Source organism: Heptranchias perlo, chromosome 25 (genome assembly GCF_035084215.1).
Source record: "Heptranchias perlo isolate sHepPer1 chromosome 25, sHepPer1.hap1, whole genome shotgun sequence".
NCBI lineage: Eukaryota > Metazoa > Chordata > Chondrichthyes > Hexanchiformes > Hexanchidae > Heptranchias > Heptranchias perlo.
Genome location: NC_090349.1, coordinates 32489527 through 32512217, shown reverse-complemented (window position 1 = coordinate 32512217; position 22691 = coordinate 32489527). Strand labels below are relative to the sequence as shown.

The window sequence follows — 22691 nt, the reverse complement described above, 5'->3', positions numbered from 1 at the left end:
TCTGTCTGTGTCCGTCTTTCTCTTTCTGTGTGTGTGTCTGTGTTGTGTCTCTGTTTAATGCTTTATGTAAAACTGTTCCCAACCCGCACTTGTCGCATTCCTGGTTGCTTCAGACTTGTCCTCTGCGGGTTGCTGGCTGCTACTATTCTTGTTCCACTTTGTGGGCCTGTTTGTGGCCCTGCTTTTTCATTTCCAAACCCATAGGTCCCACAAAATTCAGATTGGACATATCAGTGAAGCAAGTATATAAAATGCATAATGAAATCCCACTTCCACACTGCAAATTGACAAAATGCCCATCTACATCTTCAGTCTCATTAAGTGGTAATGGCCAGGTATGCATCCAGTTGTCAGACTGTGGCCGGGTTGGACAGCTGGATGAGCTGGAATTTGGCAGGTAAAGTACGTGGGCTGTTTCTGAATATTTTTTGATCTTTATTTTTGTGGGGATATTTAGTTAAGTTTTTCTGAACCAGAGTTTCAGTGCCAGTGCCCCCTGTAACTGAGTGCCATTTGGCACCAAGGACTATCTGGGCACAGTTAACACTCCCTGCAGGATCTTGCTATCTTTTCTGGTATCTCTTCACTCAGTGTAGCTGAGATTGGGAATAAAGCAGGACTTTAAACTCCCTCTGCCTTGTCAGCTCCAATTCCTGTTCTATTCAGCCCTTTGGAAGCGGGCTTGCAGTTTGAATGGCTCCATTAAATTGAGGCTCCATTTGCCTGTTGAGATGGGCATTAAGGATACCATAGCCAACATTTCCTCCCTCAACCAATACCAGCAAAAACAGATGAACTGGTCACTCCTGTCGTCCGATGCTTGTGGGATCTTGATCTGCAAAATCTACATTTGCCGATATAATAGTTGCTGTACTTCAAAGTACTTCATTGTGTGAAGACATTTCTGGGACATTGTATCAGACACCATATGCAAGTTTTGTCTCTTTCTCCATTTTCATGAATGTAAGAGTTTGGAAACTTGACATAACGGACAGTTGAATTTACGTCCTTGTATTCTGTCATGCCACACATCCTTTTGGTTACAAATGGTGTACGTTGTTAAGACTGACATTTATGATCAATACGAGTGAGACAGATTGCAAATCCATTTAAACACAAAGCGCGATGAATGATGTAAACCCAAATGTATATCTGTTGCCCTCGGCATGTCTACAGGGTGAGACTGACAAGAAAAGAGAGAAATATCTGTGTATTCTTTTACTCTTCTTCAATTTTCTCCCCTTCTGTCTGAAAGGAGCTGATCCTTGCTTGGATACAGTCCCATGGGCATCAGCAAATTGCCAGCACTTCACACTGTGGTCCTTCTTCCTGTATGAGCTTAGATGGTGAGTGTTGTTTAGCTATTCAGCAGTGGAGAGCTTTGGAACTGAGCCTGATACAATCCTCACTCAACATCCTCGCAGCTGCACTTTCCAACTAGAGATCAGGAGCTGGGGGGTGGAGGGGCGGGGGTTGATGTTGAGGCAATTGTAATACTGCTGTTACAATTGCCCTGGTGGAGATCCACTGGAATTGTCTTTCTACTGCTGTTAATGAAAACAGTGTAGTACAAATACCTATTCAAGACATGCTTGTGTTTATGTGTAGGGGCTTTGCCCATTTCAGGTTGAGCCGAATTGCAGACCAGATGTTGTTTTGTGAGGCAGGACAGGGACTTCTCTTACAGTTGGTTGCTGTCTGGACCAAACTTGAACTAATCTGATTTGGAGCTCTTGAGCATTGAGGACAACGCTGTCCAAAATGCACTTGTTGTACAAAGTCAGACAGAGAAGAGCTTTCATACCAACTTTGCTGCCTGCAAGGCATGGCTCAGCTTGTCGAATTAATTAAACATTGATTCAGCGTTTTTATTCAATATGGAATGCTTGGCTTCTCACTTTATCCTAGTCAGGGCTGAATACAATAGTGAAGACTCTGTGTGGGCCAACAGAAAGGGATAAAAGCGTGCGGATGTGTGTGAGAGAAAAGTCAAGAGTGGCAGACAGTTAAACTCTGCCAAACTTGCACTCCCAGCTTCCAATTAAGCTCTACAGAGCGAGCTCTTGATGTTAAATTGAGCCTGAGAAAGGCAGGAGGCTTTCGTTGCAGGGCTTGACTGGTGACAGTTTTATAAGGTGATAATTATGGCTCCAAAAGATAGCAAATGGAGACCTGGTTTTTGTGATTAATTTTGGAACGGAAAGAGGGCTTTGCTTCATCCCTCCGTCCCTCAACATGTCACTCTTTCTGACCTGTACAAATGCAACCACTGGAAAAGAAACCAGGTCATTAAACTTAGGATAAGAAACCAGAGTCAGATCAGGATATTTTTATTCATTAAGCCTTGTTTCTGGTAATGAAGCCTGAGCAGGCAGAGTTATGGCATTCCACCTTCGGTTACCATAGCAACCAACTCCAAGACTGCTTTTAAAGTGCTGCAAGTGCCCTGGGTGACGCAGTTACTTGATCCCGAGCTCTCTGTGCATTCCTCAGGCTGTCGGAATTCCTCCTTACCTGGACATCCCTGCGACTCTGCCAAAAATAACTTCCCCACTCCGAGCAAATCTGCTCATTTCAGGAATTTTTTTTCTCAGAGGTCAGAAAAAGATTTTTTTTTAGAATTTAGAGCCAGACATATAAAAATGGGGCTTGTCCCTCGAAATATTCCACAGCTGTATCCTCAAATTAGAATCTATTTTGATTTTATTTCATTTTTTTTCCTCAAAAAAACAAAAATCAGAATTGAGGATTAATTTTCCAGTGTTTCAGTACCTGATTTTATAATGAAAATGAAAGCTTTTCTAGCTAAGCGTATGAATGCATAGACATTGACCAAGGACAGGAGTGGGTGGAGTTGTGCTGCTCTTCATGGTTGAATAGCCTGCTGATACTGTCTGGGCACACTTGGGTAAGATACTGGATGATGCTGGCAGGACTGTTACCCTAGCAACTAGTCAATTCCTGCAGAAAAGGAGTGAGGAGCAGGAAATTAGTAAGAACAAAAAAAACCTTGCAGGCCTTTGTTCCAACTCCTTCTTTCATGATCTTACCTTGCAACGCTCTGCACCCCACCACGCAGGCTTCCTTCACTTAATTGTGAAGTAAATTGATCCGATGCTTGCTCTCATTTTCTCTCTCGCTCTCTCTTATCTTCATCTGTACTGGAACATAGGAACAGGAGTAGGCCATTCAGCCTCTCGAGCCTGTACCACCAACTCTACCCAATTTCCCTTGTTTCAATGTTCTCGGCTGTCGGGAATCAACATGTTAACACGAAAGATACTTTCTCCACCGTGTCTATCTTTTCATCCGTTTTAGAGTAGACTCCATCTATTTCTCTTTAGGCGTCCTTCGGCCTTCCACCAACTATGGCTGCAAAGGCTTGGTGCCCAATCTATTGTTAAGCCTTTACATGTGCTTCTCCGAGCTGGCTGATGTGGACACACATGCAACTGGGGGACAAGCTCTTGTCCCTACTACCTCCTCCCCGTCCATCCCTCACTGATTTCTCTTTTTCACTCGTGGGAATGACCTCTTCTTTGTTCCACCCTCCAATATCATGGCAGAGGTCAGGAAAAAGTGACCCCCAAGGTTCTATGGTGCCCCCATTTTTGCTCCAACTCACTGCTACCAGTGACTATCTTCTTTAAAAGCAGCACCCTTTTGACTCTGGTTTGTGCTGAGATATCAGGTCTCAGTCCAGGAAATGGTGCTCAGTATTGCTGGGCTAAGAAGTAGGGAAATCAGCCAGGGTTCCCACTTGATTGCTGGAATGTGTGTGAGGGCTTGTCAGGCGAGGACAGAATTGGGCTCGGCTATGGTGCCCTCACTATTGAACAGTGACTGACGCTCTCATTGCTCACACCTAAAGAAAGGCCATCTGAGTGAGGTACTAGAGGCTTGTCAGTGCTCATGGAACTGTAACCCACCAAAAGTCAGAGCCTTCATGATAGGTACAGTGAAAATCTGGGGGGCTGGAGGGGTGAGGAGAACAAGACTTTTTAGAAGCACGGTGGGATTTTGTTTGGCTAAACATTCCCCTTCTGAAAGCAGTCACTCCTGGTTTTAACTGAACATTGATGATCATATTTTCAACAATTTCTCATGGTATTTTAAAAAAAACAAATTCTCCCAGAGTGATTTTCCCAGCCAAACAACCTAGCCCTCACCCTCTGCTGTCTGTTACATTACAACTCGTATCCTCCTTTCCATCAACAGAGGCTAATCTTTCAGTCACTATAATCCTTTCCAAATTACTTTGCTTTGTTAGGTTCCTCTCAGTTCTCTCAAAAAGAGACATTTTGTCAATGGTGCCTTGTTGCCCATTCTCACTTACCATGGTGGTGTTCGCTGGCCAAAACTATTCAAATTAGATGAAATGCTGTTAAGTTAATTGTAGAAGAGCAGGTAATTCACACAAGCTCGTGAAATTTCTCAGTAATCTAGGTTGTAGTGCGCCACTATTCCTTTGAAACCGATATAACTCGATATTCTTCAGGTCTGCTCTTTTGTGGAAGACATGGAAGGGTTAAGAGTGGGGAGCTGTCTGTGGGGAAGGAGCAAGGACCATTGCCCTCACTGGGCGGGAAGGAGGACGAAACAGCTACCCAGAGTTGTAAAATGCACTGCCTCTGTTTCTGGTTGTTCAGTTACCACTTCGTCGAGGCCATCCCATAGATTTTTGTTTTATATATAAAGAAGTCGAGGTGCACGGCCATGGCCCACAGTATAAAACACCATTAAGGTTGAAAAGAGTAGGGGAGAAGATGAGATAAATTGAGAAATAGTGATTAGATAGTAAGCACCAGTTATTTCCTGTTTTACAGGTTAGTGTTACCCTGTTTAGTAAATATTCATGAGGTATTTTGACTTGTTTTTTTTTCCCTCATTTCACTACCACTTTCATCCTTTACAAATCTTTCCCTTGAACTGCAGAATCTACAGAAATTTCCCTCAGTAATTGTCTTCTAATTGACTTTAAGATGTGCTTATTTAGACCACTTCCCCCACAGCGGTGGGCTTAAAGCGTTAGTCCAGGTTAAATACAGCCCCACGTCGCAACTGTACCCACGACCCCAGATTACCCTTGAGCAATGCCATGAGAGATCAGCAAAGAACAGTCAAATAGTAGTTGAGAGTAGGTTGAAATTCGAAAGGACAAAAGTGTCAGTGAAATTAGGAAAAGTGTCAAATACTTAATGAATATTTACTAAAGAGGGTAACATTAACTTGCTGTCAAATCTGTGTAGTGCACCCAATGTGCTGGAGGGTTTTGAAGTCAATGTGACAGAGAATCTTACGGACTGAAGACTGATGAATCCCCTGGGCCTGAGACCAGGGAGGACGTTTATGGAGTACTGTCTATCACCATGGAGGAATGATTGCACACTGGTGAGGCTCTGCAGGACTGAAACAGGCAACTTTAGTACCTATATTTAGAAAGGGTGAAAATCTGACTCGGGCAATGAAAGACCTATTAGCCTAACATCAGAAACGGATAAAGTAATGTGATCTGCTGTAAGGGGCAGCCTGGAGCAGCACATTTAAAGCAGTTTAATAAGAATCAATCAGCATGGATTTAGAAGGAGGCGGTTCCTGTCTAACAAATCTTCTCAATTTCTTTGAGAACATTGCAAATAAAATAGATACTGGAACTCAATGTGATGTAGTTAATTTGGACTTTGAGAAAGCTTTTGACAGAGTTCCTCCTTAAAGATTCCTATTCAAAGTAAAAGCAAGGATGGTACATGGAACTGAATAAGAGACTGGTTTTAAAAAAATAGGGTACGGAATGTACTTCTGAGAGGTGTAGGGTTGGACTGTGAGTCAGTGAGGAAGACTCCTGCAGGGATCAGTGGGCCCCTGTTGTTTCTGATGTACATAAATTGGAATGGTGAAAGCAATTATAAGCTTGTCAAATTTGCAGACAGTAAAATAAATCTATCACCATCCTGAGTCTCTAAAGTATTGAAAAATTCACATAAGTAGAGTTTGTACTTGCTCAAAAACTTTAACTCTTTTAACATCTTCCAGTTCTGACGAAAGGTCTTCGACCTGAAACATTAACTCTGTTTCTTTCTCCACAGATGCTGCCTGACTTGCTGAGCTTCTCCAGCATTTTCTGTTTTTAGTTCAGATTTCCAGCACCCGCAGTATTTTGCTTTTAAGTAGAGTTTCTGTTTGCTTGATACAGAGTACATACTCTCTTTCCCACTCCCCTAAACCCAGAAAAGTTAGATGCAGCCATTTGGCAGGGACCATGTCCATAAGGGTGCAGCAGTACTTTAACAAGCTAAAACTGCTCCGCCTACCAGCACAGAACAATGGTCAGCTGGGACTGACCCATCTGTTAGATCATTGCTTGCAGGGTTGCCTGGAGCCAAGTAGAAAGAATCCTAGTGCCCCATGACATGTCTATCCATCAATGAATCAGGCTGGCTGGTCAATTATCAACAATATCTGGATCAGATATCAAAAAAGGAACATGACTTGTAACTTTTCCCTTCCCATATCCTTTCATATTCTATTTAACTTTTTTGCCCTGCTTCTCATTCTGCTCAGCTTTTGTAATATTTTTTGAAACAGCTTCCTTCAGTGTCATAGTAGGAGAACTTTTGGGGACAAGTCATGCTGGTGGCCAGATAAATAGTAAATAATATTTAATGGTTAATGGACTTCCTGCTTTCAGTGAGACAACACATGGAGGCAAGTAATAAAAAAACAAATGGGAGTGTTGGGATAGAAACGACAGATCAGTAGAATACAAATCTACAAGTGTATAACTAAGGCTTTATAATGCATGGGTCAGGCCACACAGGATATTGGGATAAGGATTCTAGTCACTATGTATAGCAACATAGTAAATGTGTTTGTGAAGATTTTTTCTCCGGTATTTCAGCAAAATCATAAATCCATTGTAAGAGAATGTCTTTTTAAGATTTCACTGGAAATATCCAATAGAAGGAAATCATTACTAGCACATATACAGTGATATTACACATATCGACAGAGGGCTTCCTGCCTCAATATGTTCAATACTGGTCAATCTGGTACAGTAATGCCATAAGTGCACTTGAGAGGGTGCAGAGAAGAACAAGATTGATCATAAATGTAAAGGAGAGGTGCTAAAAGGAAATATTAGGGAAGCTTAATGTCTATAGTCTAAAGAAAAGAAGGTTGAGGGAGGAACCTTGATGCGGTATAAAAAAATGTTAAATGGTAAAGTAAGCCTGAAATATTATTTCGAAGGAAGTCAGGTTAGTAGGGCCAGAGGACATAAATTTAAATTACTGCAAAGTAAATTTAAAACTGATATTAGGAATAACTTCTTCACTCACTGGGGGTGATGAATGTTTGGGATAATCTGTCAGACAGGGTAATAGAGACAAAGATATTAGGGCATTCAAAATACAGCTGGATTCTATTGTTACAATTTCGGCCCTCATAAAACACTTTATTCATATATAAAGTAAAAGACAGTTTCATAAGCAGGCCCGTGTCTCCTATGACCAGCAACTCTCACCCATATGCATGCCATGAAGGGGGTAGCGTGATACACAATTAACAAGTGCTCTTTTATCACAGTGTTAAGCACTGGAAACCCATGTGAGTTGACCACCATATGCTCCTGTTCACTCTGAAAGGTGTCAGACCATATTATTCAGGCTAAAGGTAATAGAGACATTTATTTGAAAGGAATGTAATTACAAAGATGCAAAAAACCTACAAATAACCAGCAGTATTTGATGTACATAATTAAACTTCTCCAAAATAATAGAGTCTAACATCTTAGCAGCTTAGTCCAGAATCTTTTAACTGTGTCTCTGATCTCCCTGGAGCCCCTCTCACTGCTGTAACATGGAGGGAAATCAGAAACCTCATGATTAAGTGGAAAACCCTGTATGACAGTTACTACTTTTTGAATTCTTTTGCACCCTGTGCTGTTCATTCTGCACACCACTTTTTGCACCCCTGAGCTTGGCCCACTTTCCAGCTTCAGGGCATTTATATATTTTGGGTGGGCGTCAGTACCATTCGTGGCACAACATGGGCACCGCATCTGCCTCAAATTGGAGTGGGGTGCGGGGGGAGGAAATTCACTGCAATCTTGCCACAGAGCAAGTAATCTTGGGAAGAAGTGAAAAACAACACAAGAAAGTGCTTTTTTTAAAAAATAGGTCAGTTTTAGCACTGCAACTGATCACTTTGCAATCGATTGCAGTAAAGGAACTAGTCTTTTAAAGGTTTAAATACCTTGACACTGTTGTCCTTTGCTTTGTTAGGGTGTTAATGGCTCAAAATGCATCATGATGTCTTAATTTTATTGGTATGGTGTTTAAATACACCTGCTCAAACGTGGGCAGACATACTGTACTCCCACTGCCAATAATACGGAAATTCTGACTGATAGGCAAAGGGGTGGGCACCTGGCATGACCACATCCTGGCCCAATTTCCACCCCAGATTGCGGCATTTAAATATCAATTTTAATGTGGAATTTCACCCTCGTGACTTATTTTTTAAAAAAAGAAGTTTTGCTGTTCTCCTATAGTTAGCTTGGCCCAGAGAATAACCTCTTCAATGTCCGTTATGAGTTTGCAGGCTTGATGCATTACCATTTTTAAAATGTGAGGGAATTTCTGATGCTATTAACTTGTGAATGCATGCATCGCCATCACTCCATGAAACCAGCTGGACTAGACAGTCCTGTAGAAATGTAGATATTCTCTAGAACTTTATTATGTTTGTTTTTTACACACGCACGCGCACACACACACACACACACACACACACACACACACACACATTGTTTTCAAAATATAAGTAACTGAAATCAAATTTATATTCACAATATTTTGCCTGGGTGAGATCATATGAAATAAACACACTTGAAGTGGCATGACTGAGCTCCGTTTATATCACAACTATGACAGGAAAGTTAACGTAATAAGAAAGTTGAGTATTGTTGGCCAAATATCCTTTTCTTGTCCGTGAAAGTTCTTAAAATGAAACTCACTGTAAATGCCGGTTAACAAAGTTTTTCTTTTGAAAAATGCGCCTCCTAATTACAGTCAATGCTGTGGGTGAAATTCTTCCCATTTGACTGCTGGCTCCCATCCATAACTAACAGAAACGCCTGGAAATGAATGTCGGGCTGTCTGACAGACCCCACCAGTTACTGTGCACATCAAAGAATTCATTGTTCCAATGACATGCTCTTAAAACAGAAACAAATATTCAGCATTAAATTATCGCAGTGCGGTGACCGATCACCAGATATCCCTGGATTTATAGGCTCTTTAGAATCGCAGTCTGTGGGTGGTGGTGTATCCCACTTTGGCTGCACGGTTCGAAGGAGAGCGAGTGGATTCTTTAGTGTGCAAGGAATTAAAAGTGAAGTTAAGGGATTGGATCCATGGGCTACAGCTGTATAGCCTCAGCCCATGCACTCCCAAGTTGGACCTTCTAGCAGGGCACTGGCCAGTTCACCAAGTTGGTCATAGCTCACTTGATGACCCAGTTGATAGAATACACCACCCAATGTGGGACTGAGGCATAGTCAGGTGGCAGGTTTGCTATCCCAATCTATTCTGAGTTTGTTGATTTTAACCAGGCTAATATTTTGGAATCTATAAATGGCCTCAGGGCAAAGAAAGAGAAGGGGAGAAAAGCCTGGATTCCTACTCCTGATCATTATCTAGTGTCCCCATGTCTATGCTTACATAAGAAAAATAGTCACTTCGGAAAGGTACAGAAAGTCCACCGGTGCTCGTAGAACTGGAGAGGGAATCGGTGTCACAGTGGGCACACCTCTTTGCCAAAGCCCTTTATGTAAGGACGTAGATTAAGCAGTGAGTGATGAGTTAGCCTGGTGTGGCATGGATTTGGACATCTAGAACATCAAAGTGGATGGCATGCTGCGAGCTTTGTCGGTCCTTCACACTGAAAGCAGATGTCCATCATACAGCTTATAGGGTAACTGAAACTTAGAACAGTAGTTGCTGGAACGCAGTACCTGGAGGCTAGTATAAGTACAGACACGCATATAACTGGTGCCTACGGTGATTGGGTTGCAGAGATGCAGGCAGCTGCTGCTGAAGCTCTACACTTCCAGCTTGTGGAACCACCAATGCAATGTGGTGTGTCTCCATGCTGTGGACAGGAAGATGGTGCCAGTGCACTCACACTTTACGGTGATTATTGCTGCTCACCATCCCACTTGTGAGGAACTTTTGGTATCTGCTGTCTGCCTAGCATTTGCTCAAGTCTGTGCTTGCCAGTTGTCTGATCATCAGTCTATGGCTGTTCTCCAACAGAGGGGAGAGGCTGGAGGCTAGTATATGTGGAGTCTCTTTGGGGTTATGGTGGCTCCAAGATGCCAAGTCAAAACAAAGTCAGCTCTGTGTGTGGGTAATCTGAGACCTGTGCCAAACAAATCGATAATAATCTAGGACACTTGATGATTGACCAGCCAACCTGGCTCACTAATGGAAGCTGAAGGGGTGACCTGTCAATGGATTCTTCCCATGTGGCTCCAGATAACCTGCAAGTTAGTGCCCTAGTTGGTAGGGTAATCCTGGCTGGACAAGCAGGGGGAAGCTAACCAGTACTTTGTTCTGCCAGACTGCATAGTTTTAGCTGGTTAAATTCCAGCAGAACCCCTGCGCACAATTTGGGGCCTCCTAAGTCTTATCTTTGCTAACCTATGTCTCTGAGGAGAGAGTGTGGACTCCATATCGAGCAAACAGAAATCTTATCTGTGTGGATTTCTCAGTGGCTTAGTTTGGAGACTCAATCAGTGATAAACTTGAGTGCCACACTCTTGGCTGAGCCTCCCCCCTCTTCTGAAAAAAGGCGAACTGTATCATGGCTAGAATCAGTCCTTTCAGGAGTGAAAGGACGAAAATTGTTGGTGAAAATTCTTTTGTTTTTGAGAAGAGGAATGCCCATGAAGTTGATGGCTCAGATTTTACTGGCTGGTGCCAAGAGAGGATAACCAGGGGAGAAGAGAGAAACCATGCCAATGAGTAGAAAGCAAATCCAAGCTTCTCCAAAGCAATGCTCTTTTTCACTATAATTTCTACAAATACTGTAATTCTTTTCCTACAGACTGGGAAGTGAAATATGCTCTAAACCACCTGACTGCAAAATTATGGTCTTAAAATTATTTTTAAAGTCAGCCTACATATGGTGGAATACAAACCTTCCCGCCTGGCCAAAGCTTTCTACCAAACTGCGGATAGAGGAATAACTAGCCATTTGTGTTCGTCCAGCATTCCCAACTGAGCCAATTAATCTTGCGTGTTCGTCCAGCATTCCCAACTGAGCCAATTAAGTCAAGGTTACATGAGCACTGAGCTGATGCTCGGGAGTCAATCTCGTGTAACCAAGATACCTCGGCCTGTTGGTGGCAGCTAGCAGAAGGTGAGAGGTCGTGGAGGGAATGTGGTTATAGATGCAGATAAGGACATTGTGAATGTAAGAATTTTCAGGAACAGGGAAAGGCTGCCAGGCCCAACAAGCCTCCTCCCTCCCTATTTCATCTAACCTTATCAGCATATCCTTCTATTCCTTTCTCCCTCACGTGCTTATCTAGCTTCCCTTTAAATGCATCTATGCTATTTGCCTCAACTACTCCTTGTGGTAGCCCATTCCACATTCTTACCACTCTTTGGGTAAAGAGGTTTCTCCTGAATTCCCTATTGGATTTATTAGCAACTATTTTATATTTATACCTTCTAGTTTTGGACTCCCCCACAAGTGGAAACATTTTCTCCACGTCTACCCTATCAAACCCTTTCATTATCTTAAAGACCTCTATCAGGTCACCCCTCAGCCTTTTTTGTAGAGAAAGGAGCCCCAGCCTGTTCAGCCTTTCCTGATAAGTATATCCTCTCAGTTCTGGTATCATCTTTGTGAATCATTTTGCACTTTTCCAATGCCTCTATATCCTTTCTATAATATGGAGAGCAGAATTGTGCATAGTATTCCAAGTGTGGTCTAACCAAGGTTCTACACAAGTTTAACATAACTTCTCTGCTTTGCAATTCTGTCTTCCTAGAAATGAACTCCAATGCTTGGTTTGCCTTTTTTTATGACCTTATTAACCCGCGTCGCTACTTTTAGTGATTTGTGTAATGTCCACCATTATCCTGGATCCGTTTCCTGTGCTGTATCCTATAGACTAATGGCATTTAGCTTATAGTTCTAATGTTTATTCTTATTGCCGAGTCTCATCTCTGTGCACTTGTCGACAGCCAATTTCATTTGCCATTTCTCACCCTAATTTCCCAATCTATCCAGATCCCTCTGCACCTGATCAATCTGCTTTCAGTTGTTTGCAACTCCACATCTTGGTGTCATCAGCATATTTTGACAGATTTATCCCTATTCCCACACTTCAAAATCATTGATATACAATGTGAATAGAAAAGCACTGATCAGTCGGGCACCACGCAAGTCACTTCCAGCCACCCCCAGAGCAATTCCACGCACGACTGCCCTCTGTCTCCTTTGATACAGCCAGTTGCCATGACTCTCCTATTCCTTGCTCTTCTACTTTATGAATCAGTCTCCTACATGGTATTGTATCCAAAGTTTTGTTAAGGTCTAGGTAAACAATATCCCTGGAGTTCCCTTTCTCCACAATCTCCAACATCTAAAAGAATTCTAAGTCAGGGTTTTCACTGTTGATTGCTTTCAGTGATCCTGTTGGGAAGTGCACATGTGTGGATGTTGGGTGAAGATAGATTGGGTTCAGCTGTGTTGCTCTATGCAGCCTAGGCTGACGCACAAAAATTGGCCACTTGAGGTAACGGAGAGCACCCAGTGCTTGTGGAGTTGTATACCAACGAGAATCAGTGCCTTCAGAACAAGAGAGTAGGGGAGAAAATTGGAAATAAAGATAACTATTGGTAATAAGCAGAGCTGTGCTGATTCCTGACTCCGGCTCCAGGTTCACATTAGTCAGTGCAGGTTTCCTTGTGCAGCTGGAAGTGATTATAGCAGATGGAATTCCTAGAATCCAGTGATGGCTCTTGCTCCTGTGCTGGAGATGGGTTTGGAGTGGAGCAGTGTGGAGCCAGAACCTGCTCTTTCTCAAGTGCTTATTTTGCAAAATTGGGCAATAGCTGTACTGAGCGAAGCTGAATCCACTGCAGTTTGGGAGATCAGTCACAGAAGAGACTCCTTACTTGATTCAGTTTCTGACTGGAATTTAATGGAACGTTTTCTCTGCGATAACTGGTGTGCATATGTGTCCTTACAGGATTCTCAATATCAAACTATTGTGTGGAATTAAACATTAAACTACTGAATGTAACATCCACCTTAGTTGGGTGTTGCATGCACTGCCACACTATCCATGGTAGAATCACAAGATTATCTCTATCTTCATCAGCAATGGCAATTATGGCTTAAAACCCCATGAGCACATCCTGGCCAACATTTATCCCTCAACCAATACCCAAAACAGATTATCTGGTCATTTATTTTGTTGCTGTTTGTGGGAGCTTACTGTGCGCAAATTGGCTCCTGCGTTTCCTACATTGCAACAGTGACTACACCTCAAAGTACTTCATTGGTTGCAAGGCATTTTGGAACGTCCAGAGGTTGTGAAAGGCGCTATATAAATGTAATCTGTCTTTCAATCATGTTTGGTAATTAGATAAATTGAGAAAGTTGTTGATTGTCCCTTTTCAATTTAATTTATAAGTCCTAGGACACAGCGCTTGAAAAGCCAGCACTTTCTTAATATCAAAATTGAGTACATCAGTCAGCCACGACAGTTGGCTTCAGCATACCCTCACTAGAAGGGACGAAAATCAGCTAAGGACAGGTTTGGACTCAGCTGGGTCTTTTATGATGCCTTTTATGGCCGAGTAACCTGTTGACTTTCCTTCCCCTCCCCAGCTGCTCACTCGGACTGAACTTGACAATGTATAACCTCTGTGTCCTGTTTGACCCTGAGCTGTGCTTCAAATCCCATATCCTGTCCTTCACCAATACATCTATTTCCACCTCTCTAACATTGCCCACCTCCAACCCCATCCTCTCACCTAACCTTCATCTCCTCCAAGCCCACTTCTCCAACACCCTGCTCGTTGGCCTCCATCCTTCATAAACTCCAATTTGTTCAAAACTCCACTGCCTGTGTCCTAACCCACATTAAAGCCAGCTCATCTATTGCCCCTGTTCTTGCTAACCTCTACTGGCTCCCCATTCCCCCAAGAGTATTGATTTTAAAATCGGCATTCTTGTTTAAAAATGCGTCCATGGCCTCACCTCACCCTATCTTTGTAACCTCCTCCAGTCTGTTGTCTGCTCCTCCAGTGCTGGCCTCTGATTTTGGCCGGGATCGCAGAGGAGAATTCCCACCCCCTCACTATCTAGACTCACAAATGAAGGATGGCCACTTGGGGGAGATACTGGGGGGGGGGGGGGGGGGTGCTGCCAGCAGCTGTGGCAGTGTAGCCCCATAAAGAGTAAGTCCCCAAGAGAGGACAAAGGAGTAGGAAAACTATCTGCCTGGGGTGAATAAAGCCTCATTGACAGTTGTTTGGAGAGTGTATTGCATCATCGCAAACCTATCCTGTTACTGTAGTAGTTTTATGTTTATTGGCCTGTACTGAAGATGTTTCTGGAGACGGATGCTGTGATATAGATCCAATGTGACCCGGCATTGGAAAATTCTACAAGTCAGGAGATACACACATCCACAGGTGGCAGGTTTTTGTACTGTGTTGTATTTAGACTCTTTACTATGGCTTTGTCCTGAGTGCAATAGCTCTGTCTAGCCTCTCTTATTCAGTGTTATTTATGATACTAGCTGATCTCCTGCTGCATTGCTCATGGACTGTCTGGAGTATAATTGTGATGTTCAGCTGCGAAGACAGAGCTATATTTAACCTGGCCTGTTCTTATATGGGCACTATTCTGGGTACTCCCTGTAGGGAAGTGGTTTAAATAGGTATGTCCTGAATTCAATTAGAGGACAATTGTTGAGGGAAGTTGTTGCAGATGGGAAGCTGTTTGCTGATCCCTGGCTCTTGCCCTTGGAGAGAAGTCAGGTTTCAATGTCAGAAAAACCAACAGGAAATGGCAGGCCTTTTTTTGTGTATACTTTGACACTTTGAAATGTGGTGTGTAAAGTGTGATGGATGTGCCCTAGACACATGTCTTTTTGTGCATTAATAGATCTACTATGTAGAGCCAATGATGCTCTACATAGCAGGAGAGTTCAGGCTTTATAACATAGTTGGGGTGTAACTGAAATAGTGGCAATCGATGTGAACAAGGACGGCCTCACATCAGGATCACGTTTACAGAGGGAGCCTCATCCTCAGATAATTCTCACACCTTCTGTTTTTAAAAGGAAGGAACTTGGTAGTGAGGTTCCCTTTCTAAGCCGGAAGGGTTGGAGCATTTACTTGTGTTCTTATGCAGGGCACTGTGCATTGTGAAGTTTATGGCCTTGCTTCCTCAACTTGCATAATTCTGGATTTGGATTTTGATTTTGCAGCTGGGGCAGGGGGATAGCATAGGCCCGGTCTCTCTTCCAGCCCCCCCCCTCACCCCCGCCATCCCAAAGAGATGGCTGATTCACTTCATACTATTCTCGTTCCTCTCCTAGTGATGGTTAATAGATTCAGGTCACCTGCCAAAAATAACTTGAGGAAAAGGAAAATGATACAAATGTTAAAAAATCGCTGAAATATTGGGACTGGTGACTTTTTAAAAAAAAAAATTAAATTCAGGTGTTTGAATCGAAAGCAGATTTTTATTAAACCAGATCAGAAGTTTTTGATTTTTATGTTGTCCCCACTGCCTGTTTCTGGGGATAAGTAGGTGATCTGTTTACAGTGTGCTCTCTCCGCCTGTCTCCGTCTGGTTGTGAATAATTTCACTTCAAAAACTCAGTTTTATTGGAATTTCATCTGCTATCGTCAGTGACTTCCCGCATTAGATTCTGGGAATTATGGCAATTTTACATGTACATAGAATTTACAGCACAGAAACAGGCCATTCGGCCCAACTGGTCCATGCCGGTGTTTGTTCCACACAATATTTTATATTTTATATAAATATTCTAGTGTTTCATCAGTGAGATTAGACCAGTGTAATACACAACTTCATGATCAACACAAATCATTTTGATTTACAGTGAACCAGGGATACTTGTTTACAGCATTTCCTCACTGCAACTGGATGATGTATGATCAAGTTCTAGACATATGCCAAGTACTACTGTGTAAGGGGATGGATGAGCAAAAATCTTTTTTTTTGGGTGTTCCTACTGTGAGGAAGGTGTGCAGTTGTCAGCACATGGTTAGTATACCCTTGAAATGTACTGAGAAGGGTGTTGAGGAAAGTACTTACAAATGGTCTGACCACACAAATGCATTGAGAATTATCGACTTGTATTATTTTAATTTTATCCCCTCTTCCCCCACCACAGGATTCAGTCAAATCATTCCCACCAAGCTCCACTGGCATTCCCAACGAGTTGACATAAGAATCTTTGTCTTCCCTTTTATATCTGAGCAATCTTCAAGTGTACATCCTTGCACGTACTCTCTGCTCCTCCAACGCTAGATTCCTGCTCCCTTTCCGCTCCACCATCAGGAGCCAGTCTTTGAGTCACTATCTGCCTGCTGTTTGAGATTCTCTCTCAACATCTCATCATCCTGCCTTCCGTCTCCTGCCTCCGGAAGCCTCCTTAGGAATTCTTAAACTGTGCCTTCGGCCTCTTGCTCCCAACTTTTCTTTTTTCTCTATTTTCTTCCCACTTGGTTTCCTGAGACGTGAGTGGCCTAGAAAAGGGATTTGTTTTCATAATGTTTTTTTTCCACTGCAGGGGTGCTAAATGTTTGAAATGATCGGTGAGGCAGGCTAGGACATTGGAGGCAACAAAGGCAGTTGGATGCCAGGCTGGAATGGTTAGTGTACTAGAGGGAGGAGCTTTGATGGGTTATTTGACCTTTTTTTCTCATCCTTGATGTTCTGAGTAGTTTCTATACAATTAAGTTACATTTTTATCATGGCCATCAAGCCTGTTTGTAATGTCCACGTATGAATTTGTAAAATAGAGATAGCGACTTCCACTTAACACAAACACGTAAGAATACTCAGTGTTAAGAGCGAGAAGTGGCTCTTGGGCTTATACAGATGAACATCTCTAGAAAGAAACTCAGCTCACTGTTCTTAGAGAAAAATGTTTTCAGTTGAAATATCTGCTGTAATGTTGACTAGGTCCTATCTAGCACAGATACAAAGTATACTTATGTGTGAAGTGATTTGAGGATTAAAAAGAAACTTACATTGGTAAGAGTTCTGGTCCTGTGTGGTGGATTTAAAGTGTGCTGGGTAGTAGACCCTTGGGTCAGATGCCTGTGGTGTGGCAGTTGCTATTTGGTCCAAGAGGATGCAGTCTTTGGGTTCCTCACCTGGTAGCCATTCTTAATGTACGAGCCCACCACGAATACAGCAAATGTGGTGGGTTTGTTGTACACCTGCATTGCTGTATGTTTACAACATCTTTAGTCAAGGTAGCGTCGACCTAAGACCATCAGCACAATGGGACTGATGATGCGCTCAGACTCTGCATGTAGACGGGATTAATGTCCTTTGCTGATTAATGTCAGGAAGAGGCACTGAGTGGAGCTCGGGCACTTCCCCATGAGGAGGCCCATGCTGCGCACGTCTACCTCCCAGTGGTATTAATGGGTTTGGGAGCAGGTGACATTTCTACCTTGTTAACCGGCAGACAGCACATGGAAACAAAAAAGGTGGGGTGAAAATTAAAGCCAGTTTTATTTAAAATTGCCATGATGCATTGTGGCGCAATGATTTGCAAAAAAAAACCTGGAAAACCCAAGCCAACGATTCTAAAACCATTGCCTTATGTATAATAAATCCTCGACTTTACCCAGTCCATATGTGGCTAGGATGTTGAACGCACATCAGAATCACATTCAAATGAAAGCTGCATTACCTACTGTTGAATAGATCATTTGTAAAACATGTGTAATCTTCGCTGTCTCTGGGATGTTGGAGGGCACAAAGTGGTGGTTGTTTTTGTCTACATAACAATCACTGCATTTCGAAAGTACAGTAGTTCATTGTATGAAGTGCTTTTGAAGTGTTTCAACATGATAAGGTGCTATTTAAGTGCATTTAAAAAAAAATGTTTGGAAGCATGCTGCTTTGCAGATCTGTGCATTTATGTAGTTTTGCATTATGAGCTCAGTGTAAAAAGTGAAAGAATTCTTTGCAATTACTGTAAATTGTCCTCTTGATTTTTGTCAAGAGGGAGGGTGAGTACATCAAAGCAAAAGAATCGGCTACAGCTGAAAGGGTGAAAGTTCACTTTCTCGGCACTCCAGCATGTTCTGCGAAAGACTGTCTCAGCTCGAAGTGGGACCACCTGATGTTGCTGGGGACGTGGCTTAGTTGTTATGGTGTTGACATTCGGTTGCTATAGCATTTCCGCAATGTAATTGGTAATGCTGCATATCTTTTAAATTAAAGAGAGGAATAACTTATCTGCTTCAGGTCCTAAAGTGCTCTCAACTCTTGAGTGGCTGTCACTGACTGTTTGTGTTAAAGTTGTCTGATTTTGTGGTCACAGAGAGCTGTAAAACCAAAAATCAAATCAGATCTCCAAAAATAGCCTGTGGATTGTGATCTTGTGCCAGTTCCTTCCTTCTGAAGATCTATGTCACCATGTCTGAATGAAATAAACATATCGTCTGATTATCATGGGCAGAGAAAGCTGGAGCCGGGAAAAGGGGCGTAGCGTGCCTTGTGGTGGATGGCGAGTTTTCAAAAGGAAACATTTAGGAACAATACTAACTCGAAAGAATGTCAGTTCAAGTTTGCAGTTTCTCACATGATCAGATCTTGTTCTGAGGTACTTGGGCAGGTTGCTGAGAGGTAGCAGGCAGAGTCGAGGGCTAGAGGGAAAATTGGAGCGAAAAGGCAACACTGGCCACTGGCTCGTGCACCTCCGTGTAGTCTGCTCCAGGGTGGGGTCACTGGAGACCAGGAGAAGGTCACTGACTTCTCAGCACAGCATGTGATGTAGGCTAGGAACGACTGCGAAGAGGAGAAAAGACATATTAATTGCAAAACTTAGGTGAAGTGCCAAGCTCCACGTTGGAGGAAACTAGCCATACGTGCCAACCTGGAAAATGAACAATAGCTGACCAAACTCTTCAAAACCTGACTACTCAAAAATGGCCCTGAAGATGTAAGTCTATGACGTTGGGGAACAAGTAATTGTATTGAAAGTGCAGTGGAACACAGGCATGTTATAACGTAAACTGTAGAGGACTGACAGGGTAGATGCTGAGAGGCTTTTTCCCCTGGCTGGAGAGTCTAGAACTAGGGGGCATAGTCTCAGGATAAAAGGTCGGCCATTTAGGACTGAGACGAAGAGAAATGTCTTCACTCAGATGGTTGTGAATCTTTGGAATTCTCTGCCCCAGAGGGCTGTGGAGTGTATTCAAGACTGAGATCGATAGATTTTTGGACTCTAGGGGAATCGAGGTATATGGGGATAGGGTGGGAAAGTGGAATTGTTGTCTAAGGTCAGCCATGATCTTATTGAATGGTGGAGCAGGCTCGAGGGGCTGTATGGCCTACTCCTGCTTCTATTTCTTATGTTCTTATACCCAACATTCCAGCACTCTTGCTGTCATTTTGGATGTGGGAGTACTGCAGGAAAGGGGCTGAAAAGGGAATATCTGTACTCATAGCTTGAGATTTGTTTTCGTCTGGGGAAAACTTTGATTTTGACATTTTTCTTTGCATTTTGAATTCCAGAATTTTGAATTCTACTACAGTTCTGTCTTTCAAGCCAAAAAAATGATCTTGGAAGGGCTGAAGGGCTTTTAGATAGGAACATCAAGTAGGCTTCAATGGAACTTCACAAGGTCCAGTTAACCTCATTATTATTGATTCTTAATTTTCAAGTGGATTCTTAATTCCACTCAGCTCTGTTTAAACCCGCCCATATCAGTGGCCCATGTCCACTCAGTGTCTAAAATCTAGAGGAATGAGGGTACAGAGCTATCTGTTTGACATTATTACATTTGGCACTGTCTAAGGTGAAAGTTTAAATTCTAGGAAAATGGAGTTTGCTATAGATTTTAAAAAAAATTAAAACTGAGATCTGGGACTGAAAATGGCTCACTTATATCTACATTTTATTATTCTAATAGGGAGCGTGTCTTTTTAAGCTGATTTAAAAGGCATTATTAACCTATGTCTCCCAATACATATACAGGACAGTTTAATGTCTTCCCCTTTCTAGAGCTTTGTTATAGGTGAAGGGTGACTGGAAGAAAGTTTTAGCTGAGAGACTGATAATGGGAGTATGTAACTCTGCTGCCTGTATCCTAACTTGCACCAAGTCCCTTTTCACCCATCACCCCTGTGCTCGCTGACCTACATTGGCTCCCGGTCCGGCAAGGCCTCGATTTTTAAAATTCTCATCCTTTTTTAAAAAATGCCTCCATGGCCTCGCCCCTCCCTATCTCTGTAATCTCTCCAGCCCTACAACTGAGATCTCTGCGCTCCTCCAATTCTGACCTCATGCCCGATTTTCTTCGCTCCACCATTGGTGGCCTTGCCTTTAGCTGCCTAGGTCCTAAGCTCTAAAATTCCCTCCCTAATCCTCCACCTCTTTACCTCTCTCTGCTCCTTTTAAGACGCTTTTTAAAACCCACCTCTTTGACCAAGCTTTTGATCACCTGTCCTAATACCTCCTTATGTGGCTCGGTGTCAAATTTTGTTTGATTATCATTCCTATGAAGCGCCTTGGGACAGTTTACTATGTTAAAGGCACTATATAAATGCAACTTGTGTGTGGGGGAATGTATATTTTTATAGAGTCGCTCTCCTAGTGGCTCAGTTGGTGAAGTCACTGCCAGGTTAGATATTAAGTTGTACAAGCTGGGAAGGTCCTTCGGTCGATCGCTGGTATCTGCTGTGTTAGCTGATCTCATCTGGACTTCAATGGTCATGAGTGTGGGAGCAGGGAAAGATCAACCTGGATTTGTACTCCTGACCATTGTCCATTGACCATTCTCCTGACCTTCTTCTCGAAAGCACACTTGTGGACTCTTGGGTGAGGACAGGGTAGAGCTTGTTTGTGATGGTTGCCCCAATAACCCCTGTCTATGCTCACATACGAAGAACAGCCATTTGGGCAAGGGACTGAAGGATGGCCATGGGATTGTATCCCAGCAAGAGCTGACACCGTAGGAAAGGAAACGTTCAAAAAGAAAATGTTGAATTTTGTTTTGTTGCAGAGTTCCGTCTTTGAAGAAAGCTTAATGCGCAGAATCTCTGGTAGTAGCAGCGTGCACACACTCAGCAAAGCAGCTTTCGTCGAGAAAGTCCGGGAGAGCAACGCAGCATGTCAGAGCGGCGATTTCACCACCGGCGTCCAGCTCTACACTGAAGCCATTGCAGCTGACCCTCAGAACTGCATCCTGTACAGCAACCGATCGGCCGTCCTGGTGAAACTGAATGAGTACGAGAAGGCCCTGGACGATGCAGTTAAAGCGCGTCTCTTAAATCCCAAGTGGTCAAAGGTAGGATACTTCCCTCGATTTTTGGAATAGGTGGCGTCACTCGTAACTGAGCAGGCGAGACCGCTCTGCTGTTGTAAAATCATTTTTCTTTTCAGGTCTTTTTACCAGATGCTGCAGCCCTGTCACTGTGTGACTGACGCCTTGTTAGTCTGAATCTGTAAGTGTGGACTGACCAATCCCACTGTTACATCAAGTCGCTTGTTGACCCAAACAAAGTCTCATTTATCGTATTTACGTCAGAATGTTGGTGGATGACTGAATATAAATAACATGCCATTCGATGTTTGTGTTGTGGCTTTACACGTAATTCACCACTTGTGCTGTGGCCAGAAAACAAGAGGACCTGCGATGTATGGTGGTGACACTTGTGATATCATGAGTGCTGGAAACAATCAGGAAATTTGACCTGGGCACTGCTGAATCACACAGATATCGGGCCAGGAGAATAAGAACTATTGGTGTTCTTGTGCAGATAATGACTGATATTTTGAAATCTGTACTTTATGGTTATCGGGCAGCGAGGCAGCTTTTAGGGAAGGGATGTTGGGAAGAATGCAGGAGTTACTATACTTGGGGCTAATTCTCTAATTGATTGAAAAATCCCTTGGAAATGAGAGACTGTTGCACATCACTGGGTCATGATGGAGGCTATTGGGTGTTTTAATACCACAGTGACCGGGGATGGAGAGTTGCTTAAAGCACACGGGGAAAGGCAGGACTGTCCAGATTCTATTCGAGTGGAGGCAGAATTGAGTACTTACGATAAATTTAGGAGTAAATTAACAGTCCTGCTTACATCTGTTCAGCCTGTGTACAATTTAGGTTTCACCAGCATGTCCATTTAACCGATTATTATATTTATTTAACCTTTTGATATTTTCTGAGTATTCATATACACGCAGTGCCTCTGTTGCATATTCTCTTCCTATAGTATACGTGACCTGTGATTTCTGGCTATCTCCACAGTTTGAAGTAATGCAGTTGTGCACGTTTAGCACCCTGTCTGTGGAGTGATACGGTGGGTGATTCGATCAGCTGCATGTTTCCAGCAGCAGGGCACAGCACAGGATTGCGTCAGGGGAGATTTCAACC

At 42.9% G+C, this 22691-nt stretch overlaps 1 protein-coding gene across 2 annotated transcripts in view; it reads left to right on the top strand.

Moving 5' to 3' along the window:
- ttc28 (tetratricopeptide repeat domain 28) overlaps positions 1-22691 on the top strand; it is a 626907-nt gene that overhangs the window by 14016 nt on the left and 590200 nt on the right. For both annotated transcript variants that reach the window (XM_068005926.1, XM_068005925.1), the window contains exon 2: positions 21315-21599. In XM_068005926.1, coding sequence (XP_067862027.1) covers positions 21315-21599 — 285 coding nt within the window. The remainder of the gene's footprint in view (positions 1-21314; positions 21600-22691) is intronic.